This window comes from Dama dama, chromosome 8, assembly GCF_033118175.1.
Source record: "Dama dama isolate Ldn47 chromosome 8, ASM3311817v1, whole genome shotgun sequence".
Classification (NCBI taxonomy): Eukaryota; Metazoa; Chordata; class Mammalia; order Artiodactyla; family Cervidae; genus Dama; species Dama dama.
Genome location: NC_083688.1, coordinates 48,525,183 through 48,549,121, shown reverse-complemented (window position 1 = coordinate 48,549,121; position 23,939 = coordinate 48,525,183). Strand labels below are relative to the sequence as shown.

The window sequence follows — 23,939 nt, the reverse complement described above, 5'->3', positions numbered from 1 at the left end:
GAAGAAAAGAGAGACAAGAGAAGCATACATAAATGAATACATTTATTTGCCTCATAAAAGAGTATTTTTGGCTGTGTTATAACAATGTCTTTAAGCAGAATAAATGAAAACATGTGGAACTGCTTATATTTTAGAAGCCATTTAACTAAGTTCCTAACCTGTGTTTAAAAGCAAAATATGATACCACAACCATAAAGACAGATTCGGTGGCAGCATCAAACCAGATTGTGGCAAGAATTCAACTGGCAAATTCCCTGAGAAGCATAGCCCATCAACCCCTTTGTGTGGATCTGCCCTTTGCTTCCCCCTCTGATTTCACTGAGAATGGCACCATCCTGGGGAAACATACATCTTAATTAAGAGCCATGATACACACTTCTCATGGACAGATTAAGGTATTATTATTATCATTTTATCATTACACCAAATAACAGTGTTTCAAATCTATTTACATACTTTACTACTAGCCAAATGTAAGGATGTGTTCAAGTCCTTATCCTTTACAGTCAGGTCAGCCTGGGCGCTGTTCACCAAAATATCTGCAGAAAAAGCCAAAAGATGGTTACTAAGACCACACGCTAATTACATGCATTTTGAAGAAACTACTACCAAAACAACAGTGCTTTTAAATTTGTATACTCACATTACCATAACTAATATTTTTAAAGAAAAAAGGAACAATTTATTTCACATGAAAGTGAAAGTGAAGGTCGCTCAGTCGTGTCCGGCTCTTTGTGACCCCATGGACTATATGGTCTACAGAATTCTCCAGGCCAGAACACTGGAGTGGGTAGCCTTTCCCTTCTCTAGGGGATCTTCCCAACCCAGGGATATTGGGGTGGGTGGCCTATCCCTTCTCCAGCAGTCTTCCCAATCCGGGAATCAAACTGGGGTTTCCTGCACTGCAGGCGGATTCTTTACCAACTGAGCTATCAGAGAAGCCACTTTATTGCCATAGTTGTTCTAGTCAAATCTAAAGTCCATAGTTATTAATTTACTTTTATCTCTTTGGCTGCTCCCAGGTCTTAGCTGCAGCATGCATGATCTTTAGCTGAGGCACACAGGATCTAGTTTAGTGATCAAGGATCAAACCCGGGCTCCCTGTACTGGGAGCATGGAGTCTTAACCAGTGGACCATGAGGGAAGTCCCTATAGGCATTAATTTTAATTGTCTTTACAGTTTTGTTATTTCCAGGTAAAATGATTCTTTTGTTCTATTTGGTTTCTATTTTTATTTATTTATTTACTTATTTTTATTTTTTTATTAGTTGGAGACTAATTACTTCACAACATTTCAGTGGGTTTTGTCATACATTGACATGAATCAGCCATGGAGTTACACGTATTCCCCATCCCGACCCCCCCTCCCTCTATTTGGTTTCTAAATGTTGACAGATTTCACTGTGGAAAGGTGGGCTCACTTTGACAAAGTCTATCAATAACCAAGTTAACAGGGGACTAAAGATGAACAGCAAGTAGCTTAAATACAATGTTGGTCTTCTCTCACATGTATATACCGAAAGGATGACCACTTTCCCAACTTTACATTCCTTTGGTTTTAGACAGGCCTAAACACCAGGTCCACGAGGCAAGCACGTACCCACAGCACCAGCCTGCCCGTTCTCAGCAGCCATCATCAGCGGTGTTTTCCCTGAATTGTCTGCCGCGTTCACTTGAGCACCGTGTCTCAGAAGAAGCTGCAAGCACTCCACGTGATCAGCAAATGCTGCTGCATGAAGTGGTGTCCTAACAATTTAAAACAAATATGATGTAACACACTCCCTTTCTATATGTGCCTGAGAAACACGTGCACGGTGTCATCTTAGGGATTTAAAGCTTACTGCTTACAGAGATGGTGACCAGGTCCCCCCAAAGGCCATTCAGGGTAGACCCATGTGAATGGCACCCCTAGATTTGGGGGGTGTAGGCAGTGGTCCTGATGATAAAAGCATCTTTACTGACCCTTTAATCTTGAGTTCCAATGACCTCTCTCATCACTGATAAACACACTTTCAAAATTAGGCCTTAGATTTGTAGATAATTGGCTATTTTTTTTTAAAAAGCCTATATCATTTAATATGAATGGCTGGTTTCTTTGGGAGGACAATTTGGCATGATTTATCAAAATTAAACACTATGATCTTTGTACCAAAAAATTCCAATTCTAGCACTTTTATCTCCCAGATGCATTTGGTCATGTAAACAGATACATGTACTAGACTGTTCACTGCACCATTCATTAAAACACCAAAATTCTGAAACAATCTAAGTATTCTTCAAAGGAGGACAAGCTGATTAAATTATAACATATCCAGTCAATGGAATAATATGAAGCTTTAAAAAGAATATAGTAAATATTTACGTTCTGGTATGGAAAGATCGCCAAGATATCTTAAAAGGAGAACATTAATATAGAATGTTTTCATTTGTATAAAAAGAATATAAGCATATATATTTTTATATATTTATATAGTTATATATACAAAATATTTGGAAGAAAATAAAAATTTAGAAAGAAGAGTTTAAAGTAGTTTTCTCAGTGGAAGAGGCTGGGGCTTCTGGACTAAGAGGGTAATTTCTTTATATATCATCTATTATACTTAATTTTTAAAAACATGTCTATATATTACTTTTTCAATCAAAAACAGATGTTTGGCCACTCTGTAGCCACAAAGAAGGCTAAGATTCATCAGACAAGAGCCATGCTCTTAGGATCACTTACCTGCCTTTGTCATCTCTACAATTGACAATACTGGAATCTATGGCCCCGAGTAACAGTGATGCACAATTCTCATGATCATTTATTCTAAAATGAAAATAGATTTAAAATTTTAAAATCTTGCTCTCTAAAAAATTACATATCCCCTCCTACTCCATCTTTCTATGCACTATATCTTTAATAATCTGATGCGTTTAAAAATTTTGATACAAATTTTGAGCAAAAGTTTCATTTACCAAAGAAGAATTTCAACATTATAAAGACTGGAAAATTACCATGTATGAAATCTTCCTGGAATAAAATGTCTTTCTAATTATCCAGAGGGATACTATTGTCAACCCCAACGTATTTGTAGAATTTGGCAGACAGGTGACTACTGACGCACCTGAAGAGCTCTTCCCGTGGGGTGTGCTGTGGTTCCCAGTCCACCCCTTCCTACTGTTTCCCTGGGTGGTTTGTGAGCCACTTTACAAAAAGCTCCTGAAAAATCATTAACATTAGATACTGCACTTTGATAGCAGACTTACTTGCCTTTAGCTGCAAAATGGAATATACTGGTCTTATCTGTAATCTAAAAGTGTTTTCCTTCTGCCAAAAGCCATTTTTCCAGGTGTGGTTTAAAGAATTCAAGCCACACCATTAACTTCCAGTGTTTCTACTTACATTGCACAGTGCAGCGGAGTGAAAGGATTACCGATAAATGTTCGAAAACATTTCTGCTCCAAAAGTACCTCTATACAGTTTTCATTACCTGCAAGGAACCAAAAGAATTTAGGGAGCTTTTAAGATGAAACTTTGTTTAATGAAAGTTTTTATTTTTTCATTAAGTACTGAATTCTGGCCTATGAATTTTCTTGAATTGACTGAATGATCATTCTCCATGGAATAAAATTCACCAAATGCCAAAATGTTTTTAACTATGTTCATAGCCATTTTGAGACACAATGAATAAATTAAGCAGTGATGAGAAAGAGACCTCATCTGCAAGCAGAACAATTCTACCATACTCACAGCTCTTAGCAGGTAGGTGCCTAACATAGGTATGCCTCAGTTTGTCCATATTTACAACAGAAAATTTCCCTTTTACCCACATGAATAGGTTCACTTATAATTATGCACCCCAGGGAAGTGAGGAAGAGATGATTGATAAAAAAAACAGTACTTATGATAATGCAGGTTAAAGGACTTTGACTGTAAAACACTATATAGTATTTAAAAGGGTACCAAGAATAGTTCCTGGCAAATAGTACAAACCCACTAAGTATTTCTTAGTAAGTAGATGAATGAATGTGCCACTAAGCATTTTTTAGTGAGTAGATGAATGAATGCGAATAATTACTTTCAACAAAAAGGCAGGTAGTTTTCAAATCAACTGAATTTAAGTAAGGCCCCAGCTCTGTGAGCTTACTTGTTATATGATCTATGAGCCTCTATTTCCTACATATAAAAAAATCAGAGAAGGAATACCTGCCCTATTGATGTTACAGGATGATGGGAAATTTACTTGATAAAGGACCTAAATGAGGTTTGTGATGCAATGTTCTCATTCAATTATTAGGGCAAGAAGGTAAAACTCTTGGGCTTTGGAATATGGATTGTTGCCCTGGAAACCTCTTCTTGGCTGTGTTCTGTGCTAAATTAGAGCTCTCTTCTGATCTACCCCAGAATGATGTTGATTGAACAATTTTAAGTATTAAAATAAGTCAAACTTTTTTGTACCTATAGAGAAAAAAGGTGAAACTTTGCTTTTAGGAGGACTGAGAAGTATATGAAGTAATGAACATAAAAATCCCCCAATTTTATGTGAGTTATACTGTTTAGCTTTCTAACTACATCCAACTCTCACTCAAATATTCCCAGACATTTCAACCTCTCTATTACTATGAATTTCCCTGAAGGACCTAGCTTGGGGCAGCATCTACACAAACCATTTCTTGGAGGCTATATGAATCTCAGTCTAAAGGTCTGTGTAGGTAGGACTGGGGATCCTTGAATGACTTTCAGTGTTTCAAAGTGCTCAGTGAAGGAGATTCTGGGAAGAGGGGAGCTTAAACCTGCAGTCCGGAAGACTACCCTGGAGTGTAGATTCCAGTGGATTGTTTAGGAGAGGCCTGCTCCCCTTCCCTGGCTAGTACCTGGAGAGGCCTTAGAACAGACAGACCTATCACCCCCGCCCCATCCAGCTTCACACGGGAGAAAATGTGGTCTCTGGGAGGTTTGCCACCTGCTGCTATAATCAACACTGGCACTCTATCACCCCCTTCCTGCAGGTTTTCCAGGGCCAGATAGGCCTTGCAGCTTAACTCACATGGGGGTTAGGGAGAACTTACCCATTAGCAAGTAAATTAAAAAAAAAAAAAATCACAATCCTCCAATGGCAGGGAGGGAGCAAAATCAAACTGAAAAAGTGGAAAATGTGACTCTTACTGAGGTCAGAACCAATGAAAAAAAGAGGATCGTAATAAAAACATAATGAAAGATCTTAAATTGATACAGTTAGAGCACCATAAAACTTTTCTGGACCCAATAATCATAGTTTCTGAGTGAAAATTTTAATAGAAGAATTGATTATGGATAAATAAAACAATAGAAGCAGAGTAAGAAATATCAATAACTTCAGATATGCAGATGACACCACCCTTATGGCAGAAAGTGAAGAGGAACTAAAAAGCCTTTTGATGAAAGTGAAAGAGGAGAGTGAAAAAAGTTGGCTTAAAGCTTAACATTCAGAAAACTAAGATCATGGCATCTGGTCCCATCACCTCATGGGAAATAGATGGGGAGACAGTGGAAACAGTGTCAGACTTTATTTTCTTGGGCTCCAAAATCACTGCAGATGGTGACTGCAGCCATGAAATTAAAAGATGCTTACTCCTTGGAAGGAAAGTTATGACCAACCTAGGTAGCATATTAAAAAGCAGAGACATTACTTTGCCAACAAAGGTCCATCTGGTTAAGGCTATGGTTTTTCCAGTGGTCATGTATGGATGTGAGAGTTGGACTATAAAGAAAGCTGAGCGCTGAAAAATTGATGCTTTTGAACTGTGGTGTTGAGAGTCCCTTGGACTGCAAGGAGATCCAAACAGTCCATCCTAAAGCAGATCAGTCCTGGGTGTTCATTGGAAGGACTGATGCTGAAGCTGAAACTCCAGTACTTTGGCCACCTTATGCGAAGAGTTGACTCATTGAAAAAGACCCTGATGCTGGGAAAGATTGGGGGCAGGAGGAGAAGGGGACGACAGAGGATGAGATGGCTGAATGGCATCACCGACTCGATGGGCATGAGTTTGAGTAAACTCCGGGAGTTGGTGATGGACAGGGAGGCCTGGCGTGCTGCGATTCATCGGGTCGCAAAGAGTCGGACACGACTGAGTGACTGAACTGAACTGAAGAAATATATTGACATGAATTTGAGCAAACTCTGGGAGATAGTGGAAGACAGAGCAGTCTGACGTGCTACAGTCCACAGGGTTGCAAAGAGTCAGACAGGACTTAGCAACTGAACAACAGCAAGAAATATATGGGAAAATATTCATGTAAGCTTAGGGGTAGGAGATCTTTTTAAGCAAGACTTAAACCTACATACCATAGAAGAAAAAATCTCACAGATTCAACTACATAAAAGTTCAAAATCTTTACATGGAAAAAGATATCATCAACAAGGAGCAAAGACCTACTGAGAAAAAAACATTTGCAACACACATAACACAGAGAGGATTCATATTCTAAGATAAGGTGCTCCTACAAACGTGTGAAAAAAGATAAACAATTCAATAGGAAAAAAATGAGCAATAGATGGAAAAAGTAATTTCCAGAAGAGGAAATGCAAATATATAAATCAGTACACAATTAAACAAGGAAACACAAAATAAAATGAGATACCCTTTTTTTGTCCTTCAAATCAACAAAAATTAAAAAAGATGATATCACCTTGGGCTAACAAAAGCTTTTATTTACATTTGGTGGGGGTAAAAATTATGCCATACTAAAGGAGTATGGTATAATTTATTAAAGTTAGAAAATATACAAGCCCTCATCAATAATTTTCCCTTTGGAAATTCATCTAACAGAATAAAGTATCATGATATGAACATACACACTGCAGTATTGTTTGTAATGAGAAAAAACCTAAAAACAATTTGAATGTTCATCAACAGGGATCTGGTTGAATAAGTATTAAATTCTGATATACACACTCATACTCATGCATGTCTATACCTATTTATCTGCTATAAAATATACAACTATTAAAAAGATCAATGTATATAGATACACATTGATTTGTAAGGATATCTGCAATAGAATGTTGAGTGCACAATAAGAAGTTATAAAATATTTGTTATATGATTCTAGTTTTAAAAAAGATGTACATACATATATATTGATTTACACTCTCAAGGGAGAATTATGAAAAATAAACACCAAATTATATCAAAAGGTGAGTTTGGAAATGAAGACTTAATTTTACTTTACAGGCTTCAGTATTTTTGAAATGTAACAATTATCATGCATTGTACTTCTTCTATTTAAATAAGTGAAACACAAAATTTTATATCTCCTCAGCAGCAAGAGTAACTAAATAAATGGGACTATGAGACCTAAAAATGCTACGCTAAAAGATAAATCATGCACCTACCAGCTGTCAATAATGACATTATTAAATCATATTGTTTTGGTTGCTTTTAGCTGTATTATTTCAATTCCTTGTAGGATCCCTGGTTATCTCATACAGAAAAGAAAGCCTGATTTAAACTAGTTAGTTCATCAGAAGTTCTGATGAGGAGTTACATGTTACTGGTTAACAAAAAGTGTAAAGTAAATTTTCATTCCAATAAGGCATCATGGTAGCCACGGAGGGAAAAATATTTTCTAAGAAAGGTATTTTTGTTTGTTTGTTTTGCAGTATCTGAATGCAGAAAGATTGGATACCTTGGTTACAGCATCATGTTATGTTTTCACTTCCTTTGAGATCACAGTGATGTTGGGATAGGAAGTCTATCAGAATCAGTCAAGTGACAATTAACTCACCATTGTAACAAGCCCAGTGCAGTGGCGTGTAGCCTTGGTTGTCTTTGAAAGAATAGTCCTCCTCGGAAAGTGCCATCTGGAGCAGCTCACTCAGCCATGTGGCATGGCCACGAGCAGCCGCATAGTGCAAGGGTGTCCTCCCTCTGGAGTCTTTACACAGAATCGACACTTCTTGTTCCAGCAGCATTTGCACACATTCCTCATGTCCCGTCATAATCTGATGCATCGCAATTAAAAACACAACACAACTCTAAGAAGACTCAGCAAACAAAGTTGTTGACTAAGTGAGGTTAGGCTCAAAGTAAGTGGACAAAATGCCCAGGTCTTAAGGGGAAAATCTCTTATCCTACTTCAGAGAAACGCAGAACAACCTAGCAAGAATTCCTAACAGAAAGGTCTGTGTGAACACCAGCATTTTAGGAACATCTCTTGACTTGCCAAACATAACCATGGAAAGTATCATGATGCAGTGGAAAGTATCAGCTTTAAAATCAGGAAGACGTGAGTTAAATTCTAGCTCCCTCTTGTAAAACTTGGACAGGTTAATTTATCTCTCTATGCCTAACTTTACCCACCTGTAAATGGGGATAGTAATAATGACCTCATAGGCTGTTGTGAGGACTAATGAGATATGTAAAGGCTCCCAGACCGCTGTGTGGAGATCTAAGATTATGGCACTAAACATTTAAGAGTTCCTCTTCTTTTCACTGATCAGTGGTGGTCAGCACCATCTTTAAATAACAATTTCCTGATTTCTGCTTGTGTTTCATTTAGATTACTTGATATACTTAGAAAAAAAAAACAGTTCAGCAGGTGTGAAGAATTACACACAGTGTACTTATTTCAGCAGAGTACATACGTCAGGTGATAAATGGGCCCACATTGTAATAAAGAACAATTAAAAATAGCGTGATTACTCAAAACTAAGTAATCATCAGAATAAATTACAACACCTGCACACAATGGAGGATTAAAAAAGGGCAGAAAAATATTTAGTGATATGGACTAAGATATTTGATATACCATAAGAAAAAAAAAAGGTTCCAAATAGCATCTTCTGTATTCTTTTTAAGATTTAAAACAAATCTATATTTAGAAAAAAGACTGGTGATATAGTTATCTTCAGGAGGTAAGATTACTAGAGATTATGATTTTGTTATTTGTGCTTTAAAATGTTTTTTGCAAATTTCCTATGATGTGCATGCAATCAGAAGGCAGAACCAAGTCTCGCAACAATAGGTGTTCATGTATCTATTATCACAGTCAAACATGACAACTCAAGAGCAGAACCTAAGAGTACCTGCCATTATTTTATCTTTGCAAAAGATTCTGTAATTTCTTTTTGACTGACTGAGGTTAATTGGCTATCTCAGGGAACAATCTTGATACTAAAAATTCATAAGAAGGTAAAAAAGAAGAAGAAGAAACAAGTTCACTACAGAAATGCTTGACTAAAGCTAAGGAAGATGTACATACCCCTCTGTGTAAAGCTGTGCAGCCCATGATGTCCACAGCATCGACATTTGCTTCCTTTTCAAGTAACAATGAGACAGCATCACTGTGTCCATATGCTACTGCAAGCATTAGTGGGGTTCTAGGAAAAGAGAGAAAGTGGGCTTTTATTTTTAATTAATTTATTTTAATTGGAGGATAATTACTTTACAGTGTTGTGATGGCTTCTGCCATACATTGACATGAATCAGCCACGGGTGCATGTGTCCCACCCATCCTGAACCCCCCTCCCACCTCCCTCCCCACCCCATCCCTCTGGGCTGTCCCAGAGCACCAGCTATGAGTGCTCTGCTTCCTGCATTGAACGTGCACTGGCCATCTGTTTCACATACGGTAATATACATGCTTCAACGCCAGTCTCTCAAATCATCCCACCCTCACCTTCTCCCACAAAGTCCAAAAGTCTGTTCTTTACATCTGTGTCTCCTTTGCTGTATAGGATCGTCGTTACCATCTTTGTAAATTCCATATGTGTTAATATACAGTATTTGTTTCTTTTTCTGACTTACTTCACTCTGTATAATAGGTTCCAATTTCATCCACCTCATTAGAACTGTCTCAAATGCAGTCCTTTTCATAGCTGAGTAATACTCCATTGTGTATATGTACCACAACTTCCTTATCCATTCATCTGCTGATGGGCATCTAGGTTGCTTCCATGTCCTAGTGCTGCACTGAACACTGGGGTACACTGTCTCTTTCAGATCTGGTCTCCTTGGTGTGTATGCCCGGCAGTGGGATTTCTGGGTCATATGGCAGTTCTATTCCCAGTTTTTTAAGGAATCTCCACACTGTTCTCCATAGTGGCTGTACCAGTTTGCATTCCCACCAACAGGCTAATAGGGTTCCATTTTCTCCACACCCTCTCCAGCATTTATTGTTTGTAGACTTTCTGATTATGGCCCTTCTGATCAGCATGAGATGACACCTCATTGTGGGTTTTGATTTGAATGGGCTTTTAAAAAGAAGATTAAAAAATACTCATCACTTCTAGTGGGAGCATCTTCCTCTCTTCCTTTGTCTTTCTGTCTCTCTTTCTCAGTCTCTCTCCCTTCTTGACAATCGCTTAGTATTTTCTGAGTGTCCCTGATTTGCTGTCTACTACCTGGAACAAGCTATCTGCCTCTGGTCTCTAATGATCACATGAAATGGTGGCGAAAGTTCTACCTCAAAATGTTCATTTGAATCCCATCGTTTTCAGAACTATGCAGCATTGGACAAATAGCAATTGAGCAGGGAGTGTGTGTGTGTATGTAAGAAATGCTCTTGTTTCTATCAGAGCAACTGTGAACTACTTTTTACAGTTTTTTATGTTGGATTCCGGTTCAGTATTTCATTTGAACAAAGCTCCATTGCCTTAAAGAAAAGTAGGACAAGTCCAGAGGAAGGACCCAAGTGCTGGGCTCCAGGAGGTGAGGTCCAGTTCTGTCTTCGACATGAACTCATACATCTGGGGTGAGTCACCAGTGCTTTATTGCTCTGCGTTTCCTATTTGTAAGAGAAGACTGGGTGGGAGAACAGGCTAACAGATGGAAAATACTTGGGGAAAAAAAAAAAACTCAGGATAAAACTATGAAGGATTTTTATGGAGGCGATAACTTCTTGAGGTCTGTCCTATTCCATTATTAATTTAAAAAATGAGATGGCAGCAGCTTCAGAAGAGGGTAAAAATGAACAGGAAGAAGGAACAAATGAGGAAATATTTTTAAAAAGCCAGAGCACAAGGCTACATATATAAAGTTAGCTCTTTCTCATCAAGACACACACACACACACACACACACACTTTTCTTGGATATATACTCCAGTGCAAAGCTACTTCATTCTTCTAGGACCCTCATCCATCAGTTTCACCCCAGTATAAACACCAAATCTAGAATTCAGCATTCAGCCCTCCTAGCTGTTTAACAAATTAACTGATCAGTTGTGATTTGAAATGTCAACCCCAGGTGTGAGAACACTTACTGTCCTTTGGCATCTTTCACGTCAACCACTTCTGGGTTGTCTGCAATTTCTAGTAATAGCCGCGTACACAGCGTGTGACCATTAATTACTGAAAAAGAAAATAATGGACATTCTTTTAACAGACCACACAGATCCCTCCGAAATAAAATTTATCTGGACTTCAAATTGGTGGTTTCCAAATGTTGCTTGAAGGCAGGAGGAGAAGGGGACAACAGAGGATGAGATGGTGGGATGGCATCACTGACTCAATGGACATGAGTTTGAGTAAACTCCAGGAGTTGTGATGGACAGGGGGGCCTGGCGTGCTGCAGTCCATGGGGTCGCAGAGAGTCGGACACGATTGAGTGACTGAACTGAATCGTTGCTGATGGGCATCCCCAGGTGTCCAGCTAGTGCCAGCTGCTGGGCACAGCAGGCAATGTGTATGTTACCAACCCATCTCCACTTTCTTCCTATCAAGGTACTGTGGTCCTCACCTAACTTTCTTTCCTGGATGCTGTATAGAGGCTTTTTTCCTTAAAGAGGACATCCTTTCTTATCTACTCCTATAGAACCGATCATCTCACCCCACTTTCTGGGTAACCTTTCTGTTCCTCTAAGGGAGTCTCCCAGCTCTGTACAACCTTCCTGTGTCCAGCCTATCTCAAGTCCTTTTTAAAGAAGGTTGAAGGCGGAGGAGAAGGCAGAGGAGGAAGGAGAGGAGAGCGGGTGGAGTGGGGAGTGGAAGAGAGGAGGAGGGAAGAGGGGAGGGAGGGAGATGGGAACAGAATCTGCTTCTTTTCCCCATCATTTTGCATTCTGAGGTGGGCGTTCTGACTGATGACTGGCAACTTTAAGTCAAACCTTAAGCTGGCAATGCTAGCCATTGGCTCACTGCTCACTGATTGACTGGCACTCCCAGAAGACTCAGAGATGGCCCCCCGCCCCAGGGGCTGGAGGACTGCTCCGTCTGAGTTTCTCATGTCAAAGCCCTTGTTTCTCTGCCTTCTCCCAGCAGCCTCCCACCCTCTCTCATCCCTGCTGAGCTCGGACTGGGGCAGCAGGCCCTCACCCGGCCCCTCGTCACTCAGCTACCCAGGAGGGAACTTGCAGCGGGCAGGAAGCGTGGCCCCAGTCTTGTGTTGGCCTTGACTGCCTGGGGTGGGACCCATGGACTCGCCCTGCCCTGTGCACCAGGCAAGGTGTCCTTTAGGAAGAAGGCCCTGGTGCCACAGCGTCAGGAGGCACCTTCCAGGCTGATAATCCGCGGGGTAGGGTACTTTCCTTCAGCTCGTTGAATGGAACCCACAGCCTTGCAAAAGACATGATTTTCTACTCAGGGAGTAGGATGAGAACAAATACATTGAAAATTCTGAACGTGACCTTTTCTCCTCTCTGAACAATAAGAACACCATAAAATACATTGCATTAAGCTTGTTATGGTTGTAGAGAGAGAAGGGAATAGATACAGCTATGTTAGGCTGATAAAGGCTCTTCTTAGAGCTGTGTTTTACAGCCCTCTTTATTGCATGCCAGTCATGAGAGAAGGCTAATTTAACGACGACACATTTTTCAGGGACAATACATATTAGAATTGGCTCACATTCATCAACACCACTCAAATTAACTACAGGGATAATACCCACATTTTGTAGACCATTGCATTCAGCTAATTCTCAGCAACATCCCACTTATGTACCTCAGGAGGAAATCTTGTAGAAATGTTGTTGCTCTTTTGCTTTCCGTTTTAAAAATCACATTAAGTCTGTTAGCACTAGTGAAATATGCAAGAGGATTAATGTATACTTAAAAGAAAATAATTAGCAGAGGACTGATAGTTAAATACTACAGGTAGTATTATAATACTCATGAAATACAGCATATTTTGATTGATTCCTTTTTCTATATCAATTCGATACTCTTTAAATTGTTGTTGTTATTTAGTCGTTAAATCACGTCTGACTCTTTGCCATCCCTTGGACTGTAGCACACTAGGTTCCTCTGTCCTCCATGATCTCCTGCGGTATGCTCAAATTCATAGTCATAATCATAATAGGTTCAAGGATATTTATTTTTGCCTAAACTGAAAAAGGGGAAAAATCATCTAATTCATATCACTCATCCATTATGAAGGAAATGGCAACCCACTCCAGTATTCTTGCCTGGAGAATCCACGGACGGAGGAGACTGGCAGGCCATGGTCCATGGGGTTGCAGAGAGTCGGACACGACTAAAGTGACCAGCACATCCAGTATGCTGGAGAACAAACTAATTCCTACAGTACTGTGTTTTTCTTGGGCGGGTGCCGTTGAGATGCTGGGAGGTGGGCGCCTGTAGCTTTTCTGAACTTAGCTAGTAGCCCTCAGTAAATATAATTCCCCCTTATTTTAAAAGAGTGGCCACACTAGAATCCTCGGCTTCCTACACACATTTCCCCCTAATTGCCTTCTAGCAAAAAGATGCCACCATTTCCTTTTGCTGCGCCCTGCCAAACCCGGCTTTGTCTGACCAGCTTGGCCTCTGACTATGAGTGACAGCCGTTTCTCATGCTGCTCGAAGACCACCACTTGTCATTGGAACTATCTACCCCAAACCCTCTAAAATCCATCCTGGCTCCTGCTCCTCTCAAGACTTGGAACAAAAAACTGGCCTCTCAAATGAGCTGGAAGAGATTCTGGAAAAGCGGATTCTCAAAGCGCAGGCTAAAGCTTTGCGCAGCAGACATTTTGCGGAGAATAAAACCAAACTACATAAATCCATGGCTGATTCATATCAATGTATGACAAAACCCACTGAAATGTTGTGAAGTGATTGGCCTCCAACTAATAAAAAAAAAAAAAAAAAAAAAAAACAAACCAAACGACAGCCCGCACGTTCTCAACGGCTTGCGCGGGGGACACCCGAAGGCGCCAGTCCTGTCGACCGCTAGGGGGCGCCATTGGACCACCGCCTTTAGCACGGTGGCACATGAATGACGATGATTACTCCTCATTGTTTACCTGTTCGCAAGGGCGATTTCCCACAACCAAAACGCGTCCTTTGTAAGCGTCAGGAAGTACCCGGTAACTAAAGCAGGATGCTGACATTAATAATAGGCAACTTTACAAGGAGAACTAAATGTAAACTATACGGTAACACCAAGAATGCCTAGAATACTAAATTTCATAATAATACTTAACAAATACCAAAAAGACTAAATGTGATGGGAAATAAGAATTTATAACTTAACCATACCAATCACTGCTAACCTCATGGCGAAAGTTTTTTCCAGGAACAACTGCTTCCAGATAATTAAGCAACACCATGCTTTTTCAATCTTTGTATTATTTTTCCTCAGTGGTTTGACATTCAGAGATGCGGATAGCAATGATTCCACGAAGCCTAACATTCTGAGAAAATTTTCCCCAGTACAAGAATCACAAAGTCTTCTGAAAACTGTTTTCATTCCTTCGCTTCCTCAATACATCCATTATTTCACAGTGAAAGATACTTATTTCTCTTTATAATATCTGCAATCCTGATCAAAGGCTATTATCACTGAACTCCTGAACCCAAAGAAAACTGTGCCTTAGCTGAGCTAGAAACTCTTCCACATTACCTTGTCATCTGTGTATGTCTAGAAGCATCTGGACACAGTTTTATTTAATGTGCATTAAAGAAAAGTCACAGAAGAGGCAAATTACTTACTTTTTGAAAAATACATGTAGCTTTTTAAGAGCCTATTTTTACACCTGATGCATCAAGAGTCAGAACAAAAACTGTGTTGGTAAAGCAATTATGTTTCAGTTAAAAATAAAAACACTAAAAAAAGAAAAAAAGTAAGGAGTAAAACAAATATCATATTAACACATACATATGGAATCTAGAAAAATGGTGCTGATGAACCTGTGTGTAGGGCAAGAGGAGAGATGCAGACGTGAAGAATGGACTTGTGGACACAGCGGGGGAAGGAGAGCGTGGGGCCAGCTGAGAGAACAGCACGGATGGACACACAGACACATGTATCAGACGGCGAGCGGGAAGCTGCGGCACATCACGGGGCGAGCGCAGCGCTGCGTGCGGACCCGGACGGTGGGATGCGGGTGGGAGCGCGGCACATCGCGGGGGCGAGCGCGGCGCTGCGTGCGGACCCGGACGGTGGGATGCGGGTGGGAGCGCGGCACATCACGGGGGCGAGCGCGGCGCTGCGTGCGGCCCCGGACGGTGGGATGCGCGTGGGAGCGCGGCACATCACGCGGGCGAGCGCGGCGCTGCGTGCGGCCCCGGACGGTGGGATGCGGGTGGGAGCGCGGCACATCACGCGGGCGAGCGCGGCGCTGCGTGCGGCCCCGGACGGTGGGATGCGCGTGGGAGCGCGGCACATCACGCGGGCGAGCGCGGCGCTGCGTGCGGCCCCGGACGGTGGGATGCGCGTGGGAGCGCGGCACATCACGGGGGCGAGCGCGGCGCTGCGTGCGGCCCCGGACGGTGGGATGCGCGTGGGAGCGCGGCACATCACGGGGGCGAGCGCGGCGCTGCGTGCGGCCCCGGACGGTGGGATGCGCGTGGGAGCGCGGCACATCACGGGGGCGAGCGCGGCGCTGCGTGCGGCCCCGGACGGTGGGATGCGGGTGGGAGCGCGGCACATCACGGGGGCGAGCGCGGCGCTGCGTGCGGCCCCGGACGGTGGGATGCGGGTGGGAGCGCGGCACATCACGGGGGCGAGCGCGGCGCTGCGTGCGGCCCCGGACGGTGGGATGCGGGTGGGAGCGCGGCACATCACGGGGGCGAGCGCGGCGCTGCGTGCGGCCCCGGACGGTGGGATGCGCGTGGGAGCGCGGCACATCACGGGGGCGAGCGCGGCGCTGCGTGCGGCCCCGGACGGTGGGATGCGCGTGGGAGCGCGGCACATCACGGGGGCGAGCGCGGCGCTGCGTGCGGACCCGGACGGTGGGATGCGCGTGGGATGTGGGTGGGATGCGGGTGGGAGGGCGGCTCGCGGGGGAGGGCGCACATGTACACGCACCGCTGAGCTGGGCTGCAACACAACAAAACTAACACAGCCCTGCGCAGAAACTGCACTCCGATTTAAAAATTAAAAAAAAAAAAATTTAATTAAAAAAAAAATTAAGAAAAGAATCAGAGCAAAAGTGAAGAAGTAACATTTAGACTGCAGAATAACATACTCAGCAGACTGCTGTCTGACAATTCCTTTCATGAAGTAGCTGTGAATATTTATTTTATGCTTCAAAATGCTATGAGATTTTAGTCTATGTGATTTATCTGATAATAACAATACACCTTGCCCTTTTTTCCCAGAAAGTTTTGTGACTGCCATTGGCCAAAGGTTCTGAACACTCTTCTGGGTTAAGAAAGTCAGATGCAGCATAGAGGGTTTTTAGGGCAGAATGATAGATATGCGTGTGTGTGTGTGTGTACTCAGTCATATCCAACTCTACAATCCCATGGACTGTAGCCCATGAGGCTCCTCTGTCCATGGGATTTTCCAGGCAAGAATACTGGAGTGGGTGGCCATTTCCTTTTCCAGGGGATCTCCCCGACCCAGGGATTGAACCTGTATCTCCTGCATTGGCGGGCGGATTCTTTACCACTGAGCAACCTATGGAAGCCCAGAATGGTAAATACATGTCATCAGACATCTGCTCAAATTCACAGAATGTACAACACCAATAGTGGACCCTAATGTAAGGTGTGGACTTTGAATGATCATGTTGTGTCAATGCAGGTTCATCCACTGTAATGAATATGCCAGTCTGGGGAGGGATGTTGATAATGGGAGAGGCTAGGCATGTGTGATGGATGAGGGGCATGTGGAAAACCTCTACACCTTCCTTTTCGATGTTGCTATGAATCTAAAGCTGCTCTAAAAGCACTTTGGAAGAGCATAGGCATATGTGATGTAGAAAGAGGATATTTTCAAAATTGGGATGAAGGAAGATGCGCCATCCATTTACTCAAGTGGGCCACAAAACTAAGGTAACCAGACTCCTGACAAGACCTACCTGAGGCATGAAGTGGGGTTCTTTTGGTTACATTGTCTTTCACAAAGATGGATGCACCCTGGTTGATAAGTGCTTCCACACACTCCGTATGTCCCTTAAAGGCAGCCAGATCCAGCGCCGTGCGGCCTTTCTCATCCCTGATGTCCAGGTCTACCAGCGACTGCAGAAGGACTTCCAAGGCCTGGTGGTGGCCGTTGTAGGCCTGCAAAGGAGAAACCAACACCTCAAGTGCTCGCTCAGCTTAAACCCCACAGCAATCCATCTGAAGGGCTGAGCCTCCCAGGTCACGGAGGGAGACTCCTGCAGAGAGCACACGGCATAGTTATTGAAACACGGGTGAAACCAGAACTAGATGGAAAAATCACAGTGCACAGACCTCACAGTTACGCATGAATTTTTTAATGCTCCTTCTCTTTTGTCAAATAACTTACTCCAAAGGTTCTAAATGTATCAATGTATTCTTTTATTTGTATCTATTAATCTAATAATCTAACACAGGCTAATAGCTAAATGAATTAATATATTCTTTTATCCGTCAGCTCAGTCCTAAACACATTGGTAAGATCTAACTATTTATTCAGGAGGCTTTTCTGTTAAACCTGGAGGAAAAAAAAATCACTAAAAACATTGTAGACTTGGTAATTCAGCAGAAGCATACTGATCTTCTGTTGCAGTCCAACATTTTAGTTTCAGCCATGTGATTCTGGCTGAGTTTCTTAATTTCACCTAGAGTTTGTTTCCTCATCTATAAAGTAAGAGCAATAAAAGTTGTGTTCCAGAGAGGATGAGAAGAGATAAAATTTCACAGCCTTTGCATAGTTCGTAATACATAGCTGATGCTTCCTTTTCTCTTGTTTCCTCCATCGATTATAAACAAAACATAAACACAATTATGGAAGTATATTCCATATATTAAGGCCAAGTTCAGTCCTATTGTGAGCTCCTACGCTGTGTTAAAGTTAGGAGGCTTCATACTACTAAAACACAAAACTTAAAGTCTGAAAGGTCATTTTTACTAAGTCTATAAGGTTAAAAAACTGCATATGCACATACAAGGTCAAGGACATTGAAAAAAGGAAAAAAAAAAAGAATGCAGTGGGGGTGGGGGATGGTTGGTGGAGGGAAGCAAAGGAGGAGACAGGAAAAGTCTGTCCCGTGTCTTCAGCAGCCACAGTCGTCTCTCATGTCTCCTATGCTATTTTTCTACTGCAGCCATCACCCAGGCACAATTTATTTGAAAAAAGGCTTAGCGCAGGGTAAGGACTAATTTCTTCAATACCCAAAGAGCTTCCAAAAGCCATTTCAAAAACTAGGAAAATGTGCAAAGGGTATGAAAAGGCAGCTGGCAGAAAAAGAAAAATAAAAAGGTCAATAAACATATGAGAAAAGCATGTAAATTCTTAGGGTACGATTCTTTAACTACCAAATGGCAGTGATTAAGTTTGGGCATGTTCAGGATTAGTTAAGACATGGTGGAAAAAATCAATCTACACTCTGTTGGTGGCAGGATAGATTGGTGTGACATTTGTGAAGAGTGATTTGACAAACTCTTATCCAAAATTTTTTTTAAAAAACTAAGTTGCAAATAATAAATACAACGGTTTTGCTGTATGAAAAGCAAATATACTCAGAGAGACACATACCTGTATCTATGTATATTTTGGTATTCATAGAAAATTTCAGAAGATACAAAGGAAACTAACAGTGGTTACTCTAGAATTGAGAGGTAAAGTAACGAACAAACGGACTCATTTTAACTTATATTTTTAAAAACTACTTGAAAATTAAAAAAAAAAAATTAAAAACTACTTGAATGTTTTTCTCTCTATATATCAACCACAACAATAACAAAAACTAGATTAAAAGGACCCACAAGATTTAAGAGCACTAAAAGGAATCGTTTATAAAACTTTATATTATTTTTATGAATGATTATGGTTATTATGTTATATACTAAACATATATATGTGTAGTATAATAACTCATATGGTGATGAACCCCAAATTTATATCCCAGTTACTTTATAAGGTTTGTATACTCAAATGCCTATGGAAATTTCCACTTGAATATCTAATATACATCTCAAGCTTAACGTGTCCCAAAATGAGTTCTTAATTTTCCTCCTAAAATTTGCTCCATCTCTGTAAATGGCAATTTTACTATCCTGGTTGCTCAGGCCCCAAATTTTGGAGTCATCTTTGTCTTCCCTCTTAAGCCCAGGGTTGTGGCCCTGCACAAGAGCTTTGAAACACTGGGGCAAGTGAGTGCTAAAAATAGCTTCCCCGCCTCTCCCCACTGCCGTGCCATGCCCTGGTACAGGGGTGTGTCTGCTGAAAGAAAGGGACATTTTTTTGCTCAGCAACAGAGGTGTCATCAGGTTATCAGGCACCTGGCAGGAAATAGCTATCCATATCTCTGTAATAATTTGCACACAGGTGTTGGGTAACTAGTAGCCCTCAAGGACATGATCATCTCTACTTTCAAGCCATGATCATCTCTGCTTCTTTAAAATATATCCAGAATCTATCCAGTTCTTCACTATACTACATCCTCTGCTGCCTCAGCGGCAAAAGCTTTCCTTCCCATCCTCGATGTGTGCTGTGCTGTATCGCTCAGTCGTGTCCGACTCTTGGCAACTCCATGGACTGTGGCCCGCCAGGCTCCTCTGTCCATGGGGATTCTCCAGGCAAGAATACTGGAGTGGATTGCCATGCCCTCCTCCAGGTGATCTTCCCAACCCAGGAATCGAACCCAGGTCTCCTGCACTGCAGGCAGATTCTTATCATCTGAGCCACCAGCAAACTATTACTGAACAGCCACAAGATGAAGTCTTTGAAAACTCAAGTTGGACATAGCACTCCTCGATGAAAACTCATTGATAACACAACCCAAAACTTCCCATGACCATTCAGACCCTTAGGATCTGGCTTCCCTGACCCTTGATCATCAGCATGGCCCCTCATTCACTCTGTTCCAACCACTAGCCTCCCCTCCCCACTCCCTATGATTAAACAATGCATGTTCTCCTCTGCGTGACCGGCCTGGAGAGTTCTTCCGTCTCTAAGAGCCACATGGCTTCTTTGGTAATTCTGCTTCAAACATTACCTTATCTAGAGGCTTCCCAGAGCCCAATTAAAACAGATCACTACCCTGTTCCTCAACACATAAGGCACTCTCCAGCCCACTTATCTTGCTTTATTTTATCTTTATAGGATTTATTATTGCTTGATAACTATTACATATCTACTACTTTGTTATCTAAGATTGGAGGTACTTTGTGTGTATCGCTCACTGCTGTATCCTAGACTCATGCATAGCAGAGTAGACACTCAACAATAAGTTGATGAATAAATGAATGAATATAATTATATTATCATTTATTAGTATTAGTGATAAGAATATATTTTTAAACCCACTGAAATGTTGTGAAGTGATTGGCCTCCAACTAATAAAAAAAATAAAATAAAACAGCAACTGTTTATTGAGGGCACTGTGTTGAGTGCTAATCTTTGCAAACATCCTTTTAATATACAAAAACACAAATCAAGCAATGATAATGAATTCATCCAAGATCACTTAGTAAGTGACAAAGTCAGGATTTGAAACTCAGAATCTGTGACCACTAGTATCTACGCTTTTAGGCAATGTCTTAAAATCTTTCCCAGTAATTCCATTTAGTGAAAGTGAAAGTGAAGTCGCTCAGTCGTGTCCGACTCTTTGCGACCCCGTGGACTGTAGCCCACCAGGCTCCTCCCTCCATGAGATTCTCCAGGCAAGAATACTGGAGTGAGTTGCCATTTCCTTCTCCAATTCCATTTAACTGACTTTCAAAATACTTTTGTGCCTACGTGTAATGGATCAGAGAGCTGAATAACAAATAGTGAATCAGAAACCTAAGATGGAAAGCCTTTAGTCTAATCTAACTTCTGAAGCAACAGCTAATTTCATGGAGCACTTGCTGTGTGTCAGGCAGGACTGAACATACAGCACCTTATTTGCTCAGACAACCCAGGGCTTGGGTGCTGCTGTTATTCCCACTGTTACCGACAAGGACACAGAGGCACAGGCGTTACTCAACACTCTCATGGCCACACAGCCTTCCACGGTGGAGCTGGAATTCTCAGTCATACCTCAGAACCTGAGCTGCCGGCTTCCTGTGAGCACCTACAGAAAGCGTGCAAGGGCCATAAGGTACACATTTATCTTTTTTATTATAGGAAGTTTCAAGCGTGTACGAAGAAGAGAGGACAGTGTCATGATTCCCCAATGTCCATCATCTAGTTTCAGCCATCGTCAATTTAAGCCAGCTTGGGAGCACCTATCCTCCTGGAAAGGTGGAGCATCTACATTAGAGTATAAGTCAATCTATCTCACTTGACCCTGGACTTGAGTCTGTTGCTTATTTGAACTTGAATTTGTGTAACACCTCTTCTCATTTTAAATTGTAATGGTAGGGACTGACTCAGTTTATGTAGAAACCCTGACCTTAGATCAAAGGGAGATGAGTCCACATAGATAATAACAGGTTCCAGATGCTATTTGCAAATGCTCCTTCCTTCAGCGTCACTTACTATGATGACAAAGATAGTAAACATTTACACTTTCTGTTATTTGACTTTAGTCTAAGAAAATAGAGTTGGCAACTTATAAACTGCATGCATATCTACAAAGCATGATGGCTAACATATCTAGATGAATAAAGAGAAAACTCAGGGCAAAAAGAAATGTACGCAGGAAGGACGGTCAGGTAGAGGGATCAGCACTCTTCAGGACAGCAGAGTTACATCTCAGGGCACTTAAGTGCTCACCTAAGAACTTCACTCCCGTAAAAGACCCCTGAAGCGTCTCCTTTGCATTCTCACAACAAAAAATAAACCCATTTGTGTTAAATTTGCTACTGCCATTTCATTCTTTAAATATTTCCAAGTATATTTCATTTCCACATTAGATCATGCTTATTTTATTTGCTGTCTCACAAGATTCTGCGTATTCTGTTCATGGATTGCCAGTGAATACAAAGAATGTTCTTGCTTTACCATAGCAACTTGAAGTTTACTTTGAAGTATAATACTTCCTAGTCCTCTGACTCAAGGTGGTCTAAAGATGGTCATATAGCTAATGTTATAACAGGGCTGGAACCTAAGGCATCTGATGGCCTTTACTTTTGGGCTTCCCTGATGGCTCAGTGGGTAAAGAAGCTGCCTACAACGCAGGAGCTGCAGGAGATGTGGGTTCGATCCCTGGGTTGGGAAGATCCCCTGGAGTAGGAAATGACAAGCCATTCCAGTATTCTTTCCTGGCAAATTCCATGGACAGAGGAGCCTGGCAGGCTACAGTCCATGGGGTCGCAAAGAGCTGGGCACAACGGAACACAGGAGCGCAGCTCAAAGAGGCTTAACATGAAAATACAAGAGTGAACCTGCAGAAGGGAAGCTTCAGATTCCAATCCATGTTTTCTTTTGTATCAGGCACTTGAAAATTCAAAGAGAGGATGGTTGAAAAGCCAGATTTATGTACAGAATTCCCCTTGTCTCTTCATTTACTCAAGCCTACATCTCTTGAATTTCAGTATGCAAAAGCATTACAGTATTACTATTCAGAGTTGAAGACATAAAATTATGTATACTAAACATCCAGAGCAATTTAAGGGAAATAATAAAGGTAAACTTGATAATACAAGAATTTTCACTTACCTTCACACTTTAGAGCTTAACCCTAGAAACAAACTACCATGTAATATGGGACTCTATTCTATGCCTAAATGCATGACTCTATCTTCAGGTAGTTATGTGGTTCTTAAAGTATATAAAAAAGAATACAATAAAACTTCAAGTTCTCTGAAAGAGATTCAAGTAGTCAGGAAAGAAGATCTTTCTCATGTCAGCAGTGCATGAAGAACGAAGCTTGTACTTTTTTTTCTATTCCCATCCTAAATCAGGTGTTCAGTGGGTACTTCCACAAATAATTTCTTTTTTTTTTAATTAAAAAAAATTTTAATGGCATCATTAAATTTATCAGCAAGGATGAGGCATTCAATAAACTGCTGGGAAAACAGGTTAGCTATCTGAAGGAAAAAAATCAATTTATTACCTTATTTTTCACATGCAAATAAGTTCCATATGGATCCAAGAACTATATATAAAAATGTAAGCATAAAAGCCAAGTTAAAAGAAAGATTACAGAGTTTTCTGCATAACTGTGTGCAAAAAAAATTTTAAAACTTGAATTAAAACAAAGATTAAAAACTCCAAAAACCCAAAGGTGAATTTACCAGGTGAATCCCAAAAGCCAGGTGGGAAGTGTGTTCCAGGCCAAGTCTGACCCCAAATGCCCTTCCTTCCACAGTCTTTAGTCAAATCTCCACAAATAATTTCTTAAATAATTCAAGGAAGAAGTAATCACACAAAAGAACAAATATATTGGTTCAAAAAGCACGTAGTATTTTGGCTTTCAATAGACAACCCAGTTTAAGCCCTCACTATACATAGCAAACATTTCACATTTTTTTACAAAAGACTTTAAAATATCTCATTAAGTAACTTACATATTTCTTAAACATGATTAATTTCTTTAAATGTTTTAGATTGGAACTGAGGGCAGCAGGAGAAAGAATTTGGAATCTCAACAGAATCCATGGAACAACCGGTCCATCTGGAAAACTCGACAGCTGGAGCCTTTCATTTGCATAGCCTTGTTTCTCAATTTAATTTTTTTCAAGTGGATGAAATGCTTATG

General features: G+C 41.2%; 1 protein-coding gene across 3 annotated transcripts in view; it reads right to left on the bottom strand.

Annotated features, from left to right (window-relative positions):
* The window catches only part of ANKRD44 (ankyrin repeat domain 44), a 314,903-nt gene that overhangs the window by 9,892 nt on the left and 281,072 nt on the right, over positions 1-23,939 (bottom strand). For all 3 annotated transcript variants that reach the window (XM_061149089.1, XM_061149091.1, XM_061149092.1), the window contains exons 19-26: positions 17,205-17,406; positions 11,224-11,311; positions 9,224-9,341; positions 7,748-7,964; positions 3,383-3,470; positions 2,723-2,806; positions 1,601-1,746; positions 457-539 (exon numbers count right to left, since the gene is read on the bottom strand). In XM_061149089.1, the coding sequence (XP_061005072.1) occupies positions 457-539; positions 1,601-1,746; positions 2,723-2,806; positions 3,383-3,470; positions 7,748-7,964; positions 9,224-9,341; positions 11,224-11,311; positions 17,205-17,406 (1,026 nt within the window). The remainder of the gene's footprint in view (positions 1-456; positions 540-1,600; positions 1,747-2,722; positions 2,807-3,382; positions 3,471-7,747; positions 7,965-9,223; positions 9,342-11,223; positions 11,312-17,204; positions 17,407-23,939) is intronic.